At 34.5% G+C, this 18,567-nt stretch overlaps 1 protein-coding gene across 1 annotated transcript; it reads left to right on the top strand.

The window, feature by feature from the left end:
- Positions 1 to 7,109: 7,109 nt before the first annotated feature.
- Positions 7,110 to 8,397, top strand: LOC111498653 (NADPH-dependent pterin aldehyde reductase-like). The gene is made up of 5 exons (XM_023149976.1): positions 7,110 to 7,391; positions 7,474 to 7,543; positions 7,637 to 7,833; positions 7,909 to 8,081; positions 8,167 to 8,397. Exons 1-5 carry the CDS (start codon positions 7,182 to 7,184, stop codon positions 8,258 to 8,260), a joined length of 744 nt encoding a protein of 247 aa, XP_023005744.1. The 5' UTR covers positions 7,110 to 7,181; the 3' UTR covers positions 8,261 to 8,397.
- Positions 8,398 to 18,567: the final 10,170 nt, after the last annotated feature.

Below are 18,567 nucleotides of genomic sequence, written 5' to 3'. Positions count from 1 at the left end.
GAAAACACAGCATTTTAATTTCATTTAGTAATATATTATTATTTGTATGTAACAGTGAAATATTCAGTTATAAAAATTATTGTTTCCAGATTTTGTAAGTATTATTTAATTGTTGAACCAATAACAAAACGATAATGATTTTTTCTTTTTTTTTTTTGTACCTCCTTTTCGTTTCTTATTTATTTTTGTTTTCTTTTTTCAAAGTTATTTTTTCTGTTGTTCATATACCCTTTTCAATGCTTAGTTAATGAATCACGTTTGTACTACAAAGAACAAAGATGGACTTGATTCATAAGAAACTATTGAATTCTTTATAAAAAAATTCAAATAGCGCAAATGTTAAATACGCATGGGATCCGGTAAAAAAATTAGATTTGAAATTAAAGTTGGTTACTATGTTTCTAACTTATAAGTCTTCTCAAGGCTTATAAATTAAAATATATTTCATTGGTCATAGACCATTACCACGATTTAAGTGATAGGTCCATGACTTTTCAAATGTTCCAATTGAACCTATTACATGATCCAAAATAAAAAAGATTTCACAAACATTCCTTCTTTATCTACACAATTGGATAAACTCGGTTAAATCATTATTTTCTATGCTACAACCTGATTCAGAAGTGAATATTTGCACGGTTAAAGTACTGGAAGAAGTTACTATAAATTGCACTCGATTGATAATTTGTTAGAAAACTTTATTTATTATTTTAATTTTATAATTTCATAATTTCTTGTAATGGATGAGAAGTTATTTGTCACATTGACATCTCCCTTTGTATAGATTTGAAGGGAGTGAGAGTAAATTAGGGTATTTAGTGGGCATTTGAAGAATTGAAAGTTTCTTTTGTGTAGAAACTATAAATACCCACAAATTAGAATGTAAAAGACATATTTGAAGGAATGAAATTGAGATTTCACATTCATACTTTTACCCTAAAGCATCATCCTTGCCATTTCTAAGTTTCAAGCTTGCATTAGAACCATTCTATCAAACCCTAATCAAATTCGATTGGTGGAGTTACTCCATTTAGAAAAGGTTCCAAATCTTGTTGGTAGATCTTAAGCGATAACTAATTCTAGCAAATAAATCCAAATTTTGTATAATGAGTGTTAATTTATTTGATTCAAGGTTTTTGCTTCAACAAAAATTTAGATTATTGGGCTGAGGATGAGAGTTGTCTTATCATTAAGATTCGATCAACTCATTTAAGCTTATCTATATCATAGGAGTCTTCTTGCTCTGCTAACCGTCTGATGCTCATCTTAACCATCGAAGCCTCATTTTAGGTTCATTAAGATTATTTTAATCATTGGGATCATCGAGGTTAAGATAATCCAGTTCTGCTGTTTACTATTCTCTACAATCGTATGAAATCATACATATATGTAAGTGAGTTGCAGTCTCATAATCCTTCCAGCTCTAATATGCATATATACCCTGGCAATCAAGATAATTCACTACTGGATTAATTGGCAACTTCTAACCATCCCATATAATCATAACCCTCTTGGAGCAACTTTCATGTCGACCAACTATTTTGATATTGAATAGACCCTTGCCAATTTAGATAAGTTCACTACTAAATGATAGTTAGAGACTCCCTAACAATCGCCACATAGTAACCTTATGACATTGCATATCGTATGCATCTAGAACCAGATTATAACGACTAAGTTTTCGAGAGCCTTAGAGCCATAGATCGCTACTAACTAACGTTGAAGGAGAAGACTTTAATTTTCAAATCCTTTATAAACATAAAATTTCACCAAAAATGTTTTAATATATATCAAATAAATTATTTATTCGCAAAAATATGGAGATCATAAACACCATTAATTTATCTCGACCCCCTTAGGTATGTCCTTGCTTCTTAAGACTTATTGTGTAACTAAATACCATGGGTAGATCGTAAGTCATCTAAGGATAGCATCTAGGTCCTATTACCTTAGTCAAGCTCCTCTTAGGGTTTTAGATCCTCATTATAATTGATTCTTGTGTTCTTTCATTGAATCTCATCATTTGACTTTTTGGAGCATATTACCCATCATGGTTTCTTACAGTAGTTTAGGAGAATTTAGTTAGTTATTTACTATCTCGGGTCTAGTCATAGTTATTTGAGGCATTACCTCCTCAAGACCAAAGCTTATGTTCTCATACTACATTATGAATACTATTGAAATAGAACGTGGTTAAGAATGAGAAATAGAAATAGAATTGGGATCGAAAGTATTCATGTTTAATACCTAAAAATAGGAAGAATATATAACCAACTAAGAAAACTATCACCCAATACCTAAAAAGAGGAACAATATATAACCAACTAAATCTTGTAAATAAATAAAATATACGGTTAATCAAATCTAAATCTAACCTAAAATATACTACTGAACCGATCCATAAATATCTCAAATATACTCATAACTAATTATTAAAATATATCTCCAAATATCATCTCTTAATACTTCCTCTCAAGTTTGAGAGTATATGTCAATCACACTCAACTTGTCTTTCAAAAAATCAAACTGATGTCTTCCCAAAGCTTTAGTAAAAACATTTGCCAATTGCATTTTAGTCGAAACATAACATGGTTTGATGATTCCAACTTGTAACTTTTCTCGAACTATATGACAATCTATTTCAATATTTCGTACGTTCGTGAAAAACTGGATTGTCTGCTATATGTAATGCTTCTTGATTATCCCAATATAATAATGCTGGTTCGGACAGTGGAACATTCAAGTCCTGAAGAATGTATCTTAACCAAGTTAACTCTAAACAAGTATTTGCCATAGCTCAATACTCGGCTTCTGCTGATGATCTGGACACATTAATCTGCTTTTTAGACTTCCAAGAAATAATTGGATTTCCGAGAAAAATACAGAACCCAGAAATAGACCGTCTGGAAGTTTGACAGCCATCTCAATCAGAATCGCAATATGCTTGTAATCTTAAATTGTTTTCAGATGGTAGTAGAAGTCCTTGACCAGAAGTGTCTTTGATGTATCTTAGAACTCGAAGAGCTGCCTCCCAAATGTGGTTTTCTTGGTTCATGCATAAATTGGCTAAGCATATGAACTAAATAAGCTATGTGAGGCCTTGTGACGGTCAAATATATTAATCTACCAATCAACCGTCTGTATTTACTTGGATCATTCAACTTCTCTCCTTCAGTTAAACAAAGTTTCAGATTTTGCTCCATAGGAAATTTGTTTGGACGTGCTCCTGTAAGACCTGTGTCTTGAAGAATGTCTAGAGCATACTTCCTTTAAGACATAAAAATTCATTTTCTAGACCGAGAAAATTCAATGCCTAGAAAATATTTCAAATTTCCTAAATCTTTGATAAGAAATTTCTAGAGTAAACTAGTCTTGAGATATTGAATTTCTTTGAGATTATTGCCTGTCAACAGAATATCATCAACATAGATTAGAACTGTAGTGAAAGAAGTACTTTTACTCTTAGTAAATAAAGAGTAATCTGCTTTGGATTAAGTGTAGCCTGCATTTTGTATAGTTGTAGAAAATATGGAGAACCAATTGCGAGAAGCCTGTTTTAATCCATAAAGAGATTTATGGAGCCGACATACTGTATTCTCCCCCTGTCGGCGAAGACCTGGTGGTAAAGACATATAGACTTCCTCATCTAGATTACCATGGAGAAAGACATTTTGAACATCCAACTGATGGGTGAACCATTTTCGAGCAGCAGCAACAGTGAGTAGGCAACGAAGTGTAGTAAGTTTCGCTGTAGGAGAAAATGTTTCTATGTAATCAATACCTTCAACCTAAGTGTATCTCTTTGCTACAATTCGAGCTTTATAATGTTCAACAGAACCATCAGAGTTGTATTAAATTTTGTACACCCAACGACAACCAATAGCTTTATGACCAGGTGGTAGAGGAACGAGAGACCATGTATGATTGCGTTCCAAAGCTGCAATTTCATCATTCATAGCCTGCTACCATAACGGGTCGCCAACTGCCTCGTCATAGGTTTTAGGTTCTATCTGGGATGTAATAAGAGCTAGAAAAGCACGTTGAGTAGGAGAAAAATGAGAGAATGAAAGGTAATGATGAAAGGGATACCTGGTGCCAGTGCCGGGACTTGAGCTAGAGGTTAAATGATTGGCTTCAGAAGACATCTCATTATCCTTATGCCAAGCTGAAGGCTGTTTAGTAAGAGTAGAACGTCGGAGTGGAGCTGATGTATCAAGTGGGATAGGATTAGAATTAGTGGGCGAATCTGGAAAGGGTGGAAGAGACGACGAAGTAATAGGTGAAGGAGGAATAGGAGGTGAAGGAATAGAAGGTGGAGGATGGATGTTTGAGTAGGATGGATCATGAAGTGGTACAACAAGAGTCGAAGGAGCTAATGTCAAAGTTTGTGAAGCTGATGAAAAAGGAAAGTCATCTTCACAAAATTTAACATCATGGCTAATAAAGAATTTGTGCGATTGCATGTCATATAACTTGTAACCTTTATGACCACAAGGATATCCTACGAAAACACAAGGAATTGTCCGAGGTTCAAATTTTTGCTTAGGATGTACTATAGTTGCATAACATTTTCAACAAAAAACTTTAAGATGATGAAATGTAGGTGGTCGATTGTAGAGTGCTTCAAAGGGTGTCTTGTTAGATAACAATGATGATGACGTTCTATTTATAAGATAAACAGCCGTTAAAATGCACTCTCCCCAAAAATTAAGTGGAACCTGTGACTGAAAAAGAAGAGACCTAGCTACATTTAGGATATGGCGATGCTTACATCCTACGACTTCATTTTGTTGTGGAGTATAGACACAAGTGCGCTGAAATTTAATGCCACAAGAAGTAAAGAATGGTTGCAAAGATAGGAACTCAGTCCCATTGTCTGATCGAACTATCTTGATAGTAGTATGAAATTGAGTTTGAACGAATTTAACAAAGTTCATTAACAAATGATGTACTTCTGACTTATGTTGCATTGGAAAAACCCAAGTACATCGAGTAAAATCATCAACAATAGTGAGAAAAAAAGCAAACAAGAATGGGTAGGAATTTTATGTGGTCTCCAAATATCACAATGTATCAGATCAAAGGCATATTAAGTTGTTATTGAACTTCTTGAAAAAGACAACCTAGTTTGTTTTGCTAATGAGCAGATACTACAATTATGAGAATAACTCGCATTATTAAGATGCAATTGATTAGCTAGAAATTTAAAACGAGAAAAAGAAGAATGACCTAGGCTTAAATGCCACAAATCAGATGACTGAGATACTTGATGAGCTGAAGATTTGATTGGAGATGAAGAAATATGATAGAGACCTCCAAATTGTTTACCCGAGCCAATCATCTTTCCCGTAGCCAAGTCCTGCATAACACAAGAATCAGGATAGAAGGTGACATAACATTTCAAGTCATTGGTAAGTTTGCTGATGGACATTAGGTTTAAGTTGAATGAAGGCACACATAAAACGTTGTTTAATTTAAGGTTAGGGCTAAGAGAAATATTGCCAGTATGTGACACACGTGCTGTCTCTCCATTAGGCAAATTTATTGTAGACATGATGGCAGCCTTTGGTTCAGTCATAACAGAAGATTTTGATACTATATGATCTGTAGCTCCACTATCGAGAATCCATGAATTAGAACTCGCACAGTTAATAGATAATGTAGATATGGGAAACAAACCTGCAACATTGATGTGATTGTCAGAATTACCAGAAGGGCAATGATTGATTGCAGATAAGGCTTGTGCTATCTTTTGTAATTGCTCAGAAGAAAAATTTGGAATGAAATTAGGTGACTGTTCTTCTGTATTCAACTGAAAAACATCGGCCATATTTGCAGACGATCGATATCCACGATTATTGTGTTGATTGACTTGTCTTGTCCTTCCAAAATTATTTTTTTGTCGACACCGATCTTCTGTATGTCCCCTTCTATCACAAAACTTGCAGTGAAACTTAAGGATTCAACATTCATTGATTGTATGACCACTTTTATTGCAGTGTTCACACGATTTGTCCTTGGCGAATTTTGAATATGTTGTTTTCTTCTGCACTACTGATGTAATCGCAATCGAGTTATTCTCAGTAGGTTCAGAAGTTACCTGACGCTGCATCTTTTCTTGTACAAGTAATGAATAGGCTTGCCTCACATTAGGTAATGAAGACATCATCAATATATTATATCTCACCGTTTTATAAGACTCATTGAACCTCATAAGCAATTGTATTAACTTGTCTTCTCGCGTTGATCAATATGTATTAGACGTTGATTACAGGTAAATGGTGTGCGGTACGCTTCCAGTTCATCTCAGAGTGCTTTGAACTTGGTGAAATATGTTGACAGTGCCATGGTTCCTTGTGATATCGTTGCTATTGAATTTTGTATCTGAAAAATTGCTGGAGCATTCTTTTATGAGAATTGATCCTGAAGATCAACCCACACTTGATGAGCTGTCTTGGCGTGAATAATACCTTTAGCGATATCTGGTTCACCGGAATGAGTTAACAAAGATATTATCATACTGTTGCACTGATTTTAAAGTTTAAATTCGGTTGAATTTGCATCTTGGGTCAGCTCTTCAATTGTGCCATTAATGAAACCAATTTTCTTCTTGACAATAAGAGCATGCATCACTGATTTACCCAGGATTGGTAATTTGCTCCATTTAATTTGATTGGAACAAATGAATATCCTGACTGATCAGTGATGAATATAATAAGAATGTGTTAAATCAACATCAGAAATTTTGAAGCTAGATTTGGCTGATTCCGCCCTAAAGGAAATTTTGATATTTAAGAACATCAAGATCGACGCTCTAATAACATGTTAAGAATGAGAAATAGAAATAGAATTTAGATCGAAAGGATGATCTTCATTCATGTTTACCACAAGCTATCACCTAATACCTAAAATATGAAAAATATATAATTAACTAAATCTTGTAAATAAATAAAATATATCATTAATCAAATCTAAATCTAACCTAAAATATCCCTAAATATTTTAGATATACTATATCTTAATACACCCACATGCTCTCTGTCTTCCTTTCAAAGTCATGTATTTGATAATATTTTCCAAGATCCCAAATTTTAAATGGTTCACAGCTATTCCTAAAAATACATATAAAATGGGTGTGTTGGTTTCCAAACCTGGAGCTCAGTATTGATTGGGTTTGAAGAATGGCAACTTGTTGTGAGGAAGCAAATGGGGGGAAGAAAATTGTAATAACAGGAGTGAGCCAAGGATTGGGACGAGCATTGGCATTGGAGTTGGCAAAACGCGGCCACACTATAATCGGTTGTTCCCGCACCCAAAACAAGTTAGACTCCCTTCAGCAACAACTCTCCAATTACTCCTCACCCAATCATCTACTCCTCAAGGTTGATGTGGTATGTCATTACCCCATCTCTTTGTTTATCCATACATATGCTTTAATTTCGTAATTAAAACACCTGAGATTCTGGGTTTTCGAGGTCAGATGAGAGCGTTGAAACGATGGTCCGTACTGTAATCCACAAATTTGGAGCTCCAGACATAATTGGTATATGCATATTACAACTGTTTTTCTTCTCTTCTATATTTTCATTTAAGTGCAACCCATGAGAATTGAGGCTTTTTTTTTTTTGTACAATAGTAAACAATGCAGCTACAATCAATAAGGAGAATGCCAAGATTGGAGACATTAGTAGAGAAGAGTTTGATGATATCATTGACATAAATGTGAAGGGGACAGCTAATGTATTGCGTCACTTTATTCCTCTTATGATTCCTAGAAACCAAGGGATCATTGTGAATATAAGTTCTCTATTTGGAAGGATGGGAGCTCCGCTGGTATGCAATACTATTTTGCCCATGTGTTTAGTTTAGTATTCAGTGAGTTAATGTTTTTGTGTTTTGGTTTTTAAGGTTTCACCATATTGTAGTTCAAAGTGGGCGGTTGAGGGCTTAAGCAAATCGGTAGCAAAGGAGTTGCCAAATGGAATGACAGTTGTGGCATTGGATCCTGGCCTTATATACACTGAAATGCTTTTGTGTAGCCTGGGCAAGGTCGCTTCTAATTGCCAATCTCCCCAGGAATGGTATGGTTTTGGTAATAAAAATGAATAAAATTATACATATTTAGGTATGGTTTTATTCAGTTTCATCTTTTGTAAATTGTGGTAGGGCTTTCAAGGCGGCTTCAATGATTCTAAATTTTACAAATGCTTATAATGGTGCATCTCTCACGGTTGAAGACCCAGGCACTCTGCCAACCTAATAATTTCTCATACCCTTTTTAGTCATTGTCCTTTAGAAAAGTCTCAGAGTAATGTATTTGAAACAACATGCAATTTCATTACCTTGCTTCTTTTGTATTATTATTGAACCTTTCCATTGTTATTTCCTTACAAATGCTTATATATTTCTACTTTTCTGTCTAGTAATAAGTATTTTACGATAAGCCAACCTAAATTCTCATTCCAACCATCCAAGCTTTTTGTTGAAGCAAAAATTTTTGATTCAAAAAAATTAACATCTTATACAAAATTCGAATTAAGGCTAGAATTAAATTACTCCCTAAAATCAAAAATCTAGAAGCAAGAGTCATTCCATAATCGAACTTGATAAATGACTCAAATACAATATCCCATATAAATTGCATAAAACTTATGAAACAACCAAAATGATACTAACCATAAAAGTCTCAATTTGAAACTAAATTTCATTATCTTCAAATACTCACTAAATAAGTTAGTGGTTATGATTTACTCTTGTTACCAAGTTAGTGGCCATGATTTACTCTTGTTACCCTTTAAATCTCCACAAAGTTATGGACAAGTTGACAAGTAATTTTCCACCATTTTTTCCACTATAACAAATAATGAAATTAAAATAATAAATAAAGTTTTCTAACAAATTATCAATCCAGTGCAGTTTATAGAAACTTCATCCGCTACTTGAACCGTGCACATATTAACTTTAAAGCTCCAAATGGTTCTTCCACAATCGAATCAATTTGTAATACATGAAATAATGGTTGAACCGAGCCTATCAAATTTTATAGGTGAAGAATGAATGCTCGTTGAATGGTTAAACCGAGCCTATCAAATTTTATAGGTGAAGAATGAATGCTTGTTGAATCTTTTCGGCCTTAGATCATGTAATAAGTCCACTTAAAATATTTGGAACATATTGATCCTTATCAACTTCCCCCGCTTAGGAAGGATTCGTCATCGAATTAAGAAAATCATCACCTACATAAAAAAACTCAAGTTAGCAACATTGAAAGTAGAATGTACTTAAAATTCTCCTAGAAGTTCAATTTGATAGGCATTGTTATTAATTCTTTCAAGAACTTGATAAGGTCATACCCTCTTGGATGTTACTTTGTTTTCCTTTTGAGATGAGAATCGCTGCTTGCGAAATTGTATCCAAACCCAAGTCAACGGGTTGAAAAATAATTTTAATCCGTCCTTTGTTAATTCTTGAAACAATTTTGAAATTTTGTTTCTCAATTTTCTCTTTGGTTGCTTCACTTGCAAAAGTATTAGAAGTTAGATTAAATCCATAAACAATTTCAAAAGGAGAAACATAAATGGTACTATGAATTGCTCTATTATATCTAAACTTACAAATGACAAATATTCATGCGAAGGCTTAATATTCTTAGAAATTATAGCCGTAAGCAATGTTCCTAATGTTCTATTAACTAACTCAGTTTGCCCATCAGCGTGAGGCTGACATGTAGTTGAAAACTCCAATTTGGTACCCAATTTATCTCACAATACTTTTCAAAAGTGACTTGAAAAATTAATGTTCCTATCAATAATTCTGGGATCCCATGTAATCTTACTACTTTCCTAAATAATAAATAAGCAACATGCTTTGCACATGGTGTCTTGTTGCATCCAAAGTCATTTTAGTAAACCTGTGTTCCACAACAAATGCTATAGTTAACCTCTTTAGTGTGCCACAAAATAAAAACAAAATTCATATATATATTAGTCAAGTTTGTTAAGTATTGAAGGAAGTATACCATCTTTGGTTGTTATTTATATTTAACTTCTTTGCATTTAAAATATGGGCTACAAAATTTATGAACATCTTGCTTCATCTTTGACCAAAGGAAGTGTTATTCAACCTATCATAAGTTTTATTAGTGATATATTATGAACCTTTGCAGCTAGACAAAAGCTTGAGTAAAGAAAAAAATATCTATATAGACTTTTGCTCCATAAGTGAAGAAATTGCACATTAGAGAGATAACATTTATCACATGAAAATGGAAGGACAAAATGATAGAGAAGTGCCTAGAGTTATTCCAAGCTTAAGGTGTGTGTTATTTTTCAATCTCCATACTATCATTTCTTTTATTTCTAGCCAACGCCAATTTGGAGAACATGTTAAAGAAAAAAGAAAATGGAGGAAGTCGATTTGGAGTTAGTTTTGGAACTATTCCTCGACGAGTAGGATAAAACGAACATCAACTCAAGAAATTTAGTGAACCCTGCACATGTCATTATTATGACTGTTTGCATGTATTATGTGATGCTATGCTATGTTATAAATTACGCTATGTCGTATTATGTTATGTTATAAGCTATGCTATAATACGACTATACCATGTTGCCATGTTGTGGAATTATATTTATGATATTGATGATATGATGCATAAAACTCCATACACCAAACTATGTAAATAATGTTAATTAGGGAAGATATGACAATTATTATGTATGCATGTCTCACAAACTTGTTATGTCATGAATGAATGGAGGTATGACTTGAATCATAAACTTATGTCATGGTTTTAAGCTATGGAGACCTCATGCATTTATGTGTGTCATTTGCACCACGATACTTTCCCATTGTGATTAATATGAATGCGTACATTATGATATCTATTTTTGTCGTGATATTACGTGGGTCCTTTCTCCATGTGGTTTCCGGTAGCATGAGCATGCACTAACCTGATGAATGAGGCCTAGGGAATATATACATGAGTCTGTCTGGTGAGACTATGTGCACGTGCGTGGGCCGTGTGTATACAAGTACTACACATTCAACCACTGATTTTAAAGTCATGTCATGATGGTTTTATGAAATGATAGGTCCCACCATATTGCATTTGATTGCATTTTTTTTACTTCAATAGTGGGGTTACTTATGGATTATTTCTTAAAATACTAAGTCACATGTTACTCTTCTTTTTGAGGTAAAGGTAAGGTACTCTCGTATGGATGTGACGGCGTTGCGGTGAAGGCCATAAGATCAAAGCTAGGGTAGTTGTGTTCATGTTTGTTTTAGTAGTCCTTACGTTATATCACACCATCGCCTTATTTTTTTAATCTCATTTAAATTCACATTAGCTATTTTCTGCTATATTGTTCATAGCAATATTGTTTTAATGAATTTATTATGAACGTTCAAGTCCACAACATCGTTTATGAAATATTTTCATAGACTTTTCCACACGTATTAACCATGTCATGCATGTAGTAGTATCTATATTTGATTAGGAAAATTAGGGTCTTATAGGCCTAGCCTTGTCACTACCTAGAAGGGAGAGACAAGGGGACAAAAGAAATTATGAAAAAACTCTTTTCTATTACACTGTACACTTTTCTTTTTGTCTCTTGTTCTTACTCTCTACCTCTTACATTTTACAATAAAAACGAATCAATTTATAGGGTTTCTAAGATTTAAAATTAGCTATCCCATCACCCATTTTCTCCTAGAATGATTCTTGGCCGTTTATATTTTCTTTGGTCTTTTCCTTCTTACGACTCAAATTTTCAAAAGTAAGTTAAATGAAAAAAAGAAAAGAAGTGTACCAACAAAAATCCCCCATAAACTTCAATGCTCCTATCGTCTGTCATGCCAATCGCCTTCTTTTTATAAAGATGTCTGCAACTTGATCCTGACTTGCCACATGCAGCAATTTTGCGTTTCCTTCCTTCACATGATCTCGGATTAAATTTAATCGAACTTCAATGTGTTTGCTTATTTCATGGTTTACTAGGTTCTTGGCCAACTCAATTGCTGATTTGTTATCAACTTGTATTACGGTTGCACCTCGATGCCTTAGCTCCATCTTACTCAACAATTTTCTAAGCCATATTGTGTGACACACACACCAAGATGTTGCTACATACTCAGCTTCACACGTCGAGAGTGTCACGATCGGTTGTTTCTTTGAAAGCCAAGTAAATGCTGTGTTGCCCATGAAGAATACATAACCCGATGTACTTTTTCGATCGTCTATGTCTCCGCACCAATCACTGTCAGAGTAATCGACTAACTTGTAATATTCTGTTTTTGAGTAGAATAACCCAAGTGACAACATTCCTTAGACGTATCGTAGGATTTGCTTCAACGCCTTCCAATATGAATAAATTGGCTCCTCCATGAACCAGCTTATTATGCAGACACTTGATGAAAGATCTAGCCTTGTGCATGTAAGATAGCGAAGGCTTCCCACCAGACTTCTGTACCTATTTGCATCTACTCGTTCTCCTTCATCGTACTTTGAGAGCTTTGCACCTGGTTTCATTGGTGTAGATACCGGGTTGCAATTTTTCATCTTGTACTTCTTCAAAATTTCCTTTGCATATTTCTCATGTGATGTAAAAATACATGTTTCTCCTTGTTTAACCTCCAAACTGAGAAAAAACTTCAACAAGCCTAAGTCTGTCATCTCAAATTCTCGCGTCATTGTGCTTTTGAACTCTTCTATCATTCTATTATTGTTGCCTGAGAAGATGAGGTCATTGACACAGAGAGCGACAAGTATCACATCGCCTCTACTCTTCTTTGTATAATGTGAATGTTCGTGGGAACATTGCTTGTACCAATTCTCCTTGAAGTATGTGTCGATACGAGTCTTCCATGCTCGCGGTGCTTGTTTCAACCCGTAAAGTGCCTTCTTCAATTTTAGTACCTTCTTCTCTTCTCCAATTTTTACGTACCTGGGAGGTTGTTCAAAGTATACTTCTTCTTTAAGCACACCATTCAAGAATGCTGACTTGACATCCATTTGAAAAACAGGCCAATTGAATTGGGTTGCTTGGGAAATGATCAATCAGATTGTGTGCATTCTAGCGATGGGAACAAACACTTCGTCATAGTCGATTCCCGTCTTTTGCTTGTATCCCTTCGCAACAAGTCGCGCCTTGACCGTTCAATCTCGCCTTGAGCATTCATTTTTTTCTTGAATATCCACTTCCCACCTATGGGCTGACTTCCTACCGGTAATTTTGTCACTTCCCATGTGTTGTTGCGATGAATTAGTTTGCCACTTCATGTCTCGCACCGCCTCTTCAAAGCTGATATGTTCAGCATCTTCCAGAAGACATACAAGGTGTACCTCATTAGTTGAGTCATACAAATCTCGCAAACTCCCATTTTGGGTTGTCGTGGTTCATCTTCATCATTAGAAATTTCTGAGTCTGTTGGTGCACTTGTTGGTGCAGCGACTGATGATTCTCTTACTTCGATATTGACTTCCGTCGAATTGTTCCAATCCCATTCTCTTGCTTCATTTACTCGCACATTGTGACTCACTATCATCATCTTGCTAATCGGGTCAAGTAGCTTGTATTCTTTTGTCTTCTCATCATATCAAATAAAGATATACCTTTTGCTTTTGTCTTCGAGCTTCGTTCTTCGTTGGTTCGGTACGTGAGCATAAGCCACATTACCAAACACTTTGAGGTGAGAAATTGTAGGCTTTTGTCCGCTCCAAGTCTCTTGTGGTGTTTGATCATCTAACTTTGCATGTGGACATCGATTTTGTAAGTAGATGGTGCATTGCATGGCTTCTGCCCAAAATTCCTTCGACAACCTTTTGCTCTTAAGCATTGAGAGAACCATGTTGAGAATGGCCCAGTTCTTTCTCTCGGTCATACCATTTTATTGAGGGGTGTACGGTGTGGTTAAAAATTTCCTTATGCCTTGCTCCTCGCAGTACTCCATGAAAGCCGTTGAAGTATACTCGTCACCTCTATCGGATCGTACAGCTTTGATGTGTCTACCAATTTCCTTCTCAACCATTACATTGAACTTTCTGAACACCTCGAATGCCTTGGATTTTCTTTTTAGAAAGTAAGCCCAAGTTTTCCGTGAGTAATCATCCAAAAAGGAAATGAAATACCTCTTTCCGTTGAAGGACTCGGGGTTAATTGGTCCACATATATCTGTATGGATCAACTCGAGACGTTAGTTGGAAGGAGGAACGAAACATTTTTTTATTTTTGATTTTAAGCACTTTTTTACTGCTATATACACTCCGTTTCTTCAATATTCTATTCTTAATCATCATGCCTAATCATTCCTCAGAAAAGTTTCTTAAAACATGGACAGTTACTCGGTTTTTTAGCACGTGTTTCAAACATCTCGGTTTGGGGTTTTCGAATTAAGGTTTCGGTTTTAAGCACTTTTTTACTGCTTTATACACTCCCTTTCTTCGACATTCTATTCTTAATCATCATGCCTAATCATTCCCCAGAAAAGATTCTAAAAACATGGACAGTTAATCAGATTTTTTTTAGAACGTGTTTCAAACGTCCCAGTTTGGGGTTTCCGAATTAGGGTTTCGATTTTAAGCACCTTATCACTGCTTTATACACTTTTTTTCTTTGACATTCTATTGTAAATCATCATGCCTAATCATTCCCCACAAAATTTTCTTAAAACATGGAGAGTTACTTGGTTTTTTAACACGTGTTTCAAACGTCCCGGTTTGGGGTTTCTGAATTAGGGTTTCGATTTTAAGCACTTTTGTAATGCTTTATAAACTCCGTGGCTTTGAAATTTTATTCCTAATCATCATGCCAAACAAATCCCCACAAAATTTTCGAAAATGATGGAAAGTTACTCGGTTTTTGTAGCACGTATTTCAACCGTCCGTTTTGGGGTTTCCGAATTAGGGTTTCGATTTTAAGCACATTTTTACTGCTTTATACACTCTATTTCTTCAACATTCTATTAAAAATCATCATGCCTAATTATTCCCCACAAAAGTTCCGAAAAACATAGATAGGTACTCGGTTTTTTTAGCATGTGTTTCAAATGTCCCGATTTGAAGTTTGCGAATTAGGGTTTCAATTTTAAGCACTTTATTACTGCTTTATACACTTTGTTTCTTCGACATTCTATTTTAAATCATCATGCCTAATCATTCCTCACAAAAATTTTGAAAAACATGAGCAGTTACTCGATTTTTTTAGCACGTGTTCATAAAGTCTCGGTTTGGGGTTTACGAATTAGGGTTTCAATTATAAACACTTTTTTACTGCTTTATACACTCCGTTTCTTTGAAACAATATTCTAAATCATCATGCCTAATCATTCCCCACAAAAGTTCAGAAAAATATGTACAGCTACTCGGTTTTTTTAGCACATGTTTTAAACGTCACAGTTTGGTGTTTCCGAATTAGGGTTTCGATTTTAAACACTTTTTTACTGCTTTATACACTCTATTTCTTCAACATTTTATTCAAAATCATCATGCCTAATTATTCCCCACAAAAGTTCCAAAAAACATAGATAGGTACTCGGTTTTTTTAGTACGTGTTTCAAATGTCTCGATATGAGGTTTGCGAATTAGGGTTTCAATTTTAAACACTTTATTACTGCTTTATACACTTTGTTTCTTCGACATTCTATTTTAAATCATCATGCCTAATCATTCCCTACAAATTTTTTGAAAAACATGCACAGTTACTCGGTTTTTTTAGCACGTGGTCTTAGTCTCGATTTGGGGTTTACGAATTAGGGTTTCAATTCTAAACACTTTTTTACTGCTTTATTCACTCTGTTTCTTTGAAACTATATTCTAAATCATCATGCCTAATCATTCCCCACAAAAGTTCTTAAAAATATGTACAGTTACTCGGTTTTTTTAGCACGTGTTTCAAACGTCTCAATTTAGTGTTTTCGAATTAGGGTTTCGATTTTAAGCACTTTTTTACTGCTTTATACACTTCGTTTCTTCGACATTCTATTCGAAATCATGATGCCTAATCATTCCCCACAAAAGTTTCTTAAAACCTGGGCATTTACTCGGTTTTTTTAGCACATATTTCAAACGTCCCGGTTTGGGGTTTTCGAATTACAGTTTCGATTTTAAGCAGTTTTTTACTGCTTTAAACACTATGTTTCTTCGATATTCTATCCCAAATCATCATGCCTAATTATTCCCCTCAAAAGTTTCTTAAAACATGGACAGTTACTCGGTTTTTTTAGCACGACTATCAAACGTCCCAGTTTGGGGTTTTCGAATTACAATTTCGATTTTAACCACATTTTTACTGCTTTACACACTCCGTTTCTTCGACATTCTATTGTAAATCATCATGACGAATCACAGCCTAGAAAAGTTTCTTAAAATATGGACAGTTACTCGGTTGTTTTAGAACGTGTTTCACACGTCTCGGTTTGGCGTTTGCGTATTAGGGTTTCAATTTTAAACAATTTATTACTGCTTTATACACTCCGTTTCTTCGAAAATCTATTCTAAATCATCATGCCTAATCATTCCCTAAAACAATTTTGAAAAACATTTAGAGTTACTCGTTTTTTTTAGCACGTGTTTCAAAAGTCTCTATTTGGGGTTTACGAAATAGGGTTTCAATTTTAAGCACTTATTTACTTCTTTATACACTCCGTTTTTTCGTCCCTCTATAATAAGTCATCATGCCTAATCATTCCCCCTAAAAGTTTTGAAAAACATGTTAAGTTACTCGATTTTTTTATCACGTTCTTAAAACGTCACGGTTTGGGGTTTTCGAATTATGGTTTCGATTTTAAGCAATTTTTTACTGCTTTATACACTCCGTTTTTTCGACATTCTATTGTAAATCATCATGCTTAATCAATCCCCATAAAAGTTTCTTAAAATATGGACAATTACTCGATTTTTTTAGCACGTGTTTAACACGTCACGGTTTGGCGTTTGCGAATTAGGCTTTCGATTCTAAGAAATTTATTGCTGCTTTATACACTCCGTTTCTTCGACATTCTATTCTAAATCATCATGCCTAATCATTCCCTATAAAAGTTTTGAAAAACATTCAGAGTTACTCATTTTTTTAGCACGTTTTTCAAAAGTTCCTATTTGGGGTTTACGAAACAGGGTTTCAATTTTAAGCATTTTTTTACTGCTTTAAACACTCCGTTCTTCGACACTCTATTCTAAATCTTCATGCCTAATCATTCCCCACAAAAGTTTTGAAAACCACGGACAGTTACTCAATTTTTTTAACACATGTTTCAAACGTCTCGGTTTGGAGTTTACGAATTAGCGTTCGATTTTAAGCACTTTTTTTCTGCTTTATAAACTATGTTTCTTCGACATGCTTCTATAAATCATCATGCCTTATCCTTCCCCTCAAACGTTTCTTGAAACATGGACAGCTACTCGGTTTTTTTAGCACGACTTTCAAACGTCCCGTTTTGGGGTTTCCGAATTAGGATTTCGATTATAAGAACTTTTTTACTGCTTTATTCAGTTTGTTTCTTCGACATCCTATCCCAAATCATCATGCCTAATCATTTCCCTCAAAAGTTTCTTAAAACATGGACAGTTACTCGGTTTTTTTAGCACGTGTTTCAAACCTCCCAGTTTGGGTTTTTCGAATTACGGTTTCGATTTTAAGCACCTTTTTACTGTTTTATACATTCAGTTTCTTCGACAATCTATTGTAAATCATCATGCTTAATCATTCCCCATAAAAGTTTTGATAAAAGTTCAGAGTTACTCGTTTTTTTTAACACGTGTTTCAAAAGTCCCTGTTTGGGGTTTACGAATCATGGTTTCATTTTTAAGCACTTTTTTACTGCTTTATACACTCCATTAATCGACACTCTATTCTAAATCATCATGCCTAATCATTCCCAACAAAAGTGTTGATAAACACAGACAGTTACTCGATTTTTTTAACACGTGTTTCAAACGTCCTGGTATGGGGTTTCCGAATTAAGGTTTTTATTTTAAGCAATTTTTTACTGCTTTATACACTCATTTTCTTCGACATTCTATTGTAAAACATGATTCCTAATCATTCCCCTCAAAAGTTTCTTAAAACATTGACAGTTACTCAGTCTTTTTAGCACGTATTACGAACGTTTCGGTTTGGGGTTTTCGAATTGCGGTTTCGATTTTAAACACTTTTTTTACTACTTTATACACTCCGTTTGTTCGATATTCTATTGTAAATCATCATTCTTAATCATTCCCCTGAAAAGTTTCTTAAAATATGGAAAGTTACTAGGTTTTTTTAACACGTGTTTCACACGTCTCAGTTTGGCTTTTATGAATCAGGCTTTTAATTTTAAGCAATTTATTACTGCTTTATACACTCCGTTTCTTCCACATTCTATTCTAAATCATCATGCCTAATCATTCCCTAAAAATGTTTTCAAAAACATTCAGAATTACTTGGTTTTTTTAGCTTGTGTTTCAAAAGTCCCTGTTTGGGGTTTCCGAATTAGGTTTTCATTTTAAAGCACTTTTTTACTGCTTTATACACTCCATTTCTTCGGCACTCTGTTCTAAATCATCATGCCTAATCATTCCTAACAAAA

This window comes from Cucurbita maxima, unplaced genomic scaffold, assembly GCF_002738345.1.
Source record: "Cucurbita maxima cultivar Rimu unplaced genomic scaffold, Cmax_1.0 Cma_Scf00025, whole genome shotgun sequence".
Lineage (NCBI taxonomy): Eukaryota > Viridiplantae > Streptophyta > Magnoliopsida > Cucurbitales > Cucurbitaceae > Cucurbita > Cucurbita maxima.
The sequence above is the reverse complement of the archived record's forward strand: the minus strand, read 5'-3'. Positions and strand labels throughout refer to the sequence as shown.

Bases quoted from the DNA above. Each gene is read 5' to 3' on its own strand.
- LOC111498653 (XM_023149976.1), top strand. From the start codon at position 7,182: ATGGCAACTTGTTGTGAGGAAGCAAATGGGGGGAAGAAAATTGTAATA. The intron at 7,834-7,908 runs GTATGCAATACT...TTGGTTTTTAAG, and splicing joins GAAGGATGGGAGCTCCGCTG to GTTTCACCATATTGTAGTTC. The intron at 8,082-8,166 runs GTATGGTTTTGG...AAATTGTGGTAG, and splicing joins TGCCAATCTCCCCAGGAATG to GGCTTTCAAGGCGGCTTCAA.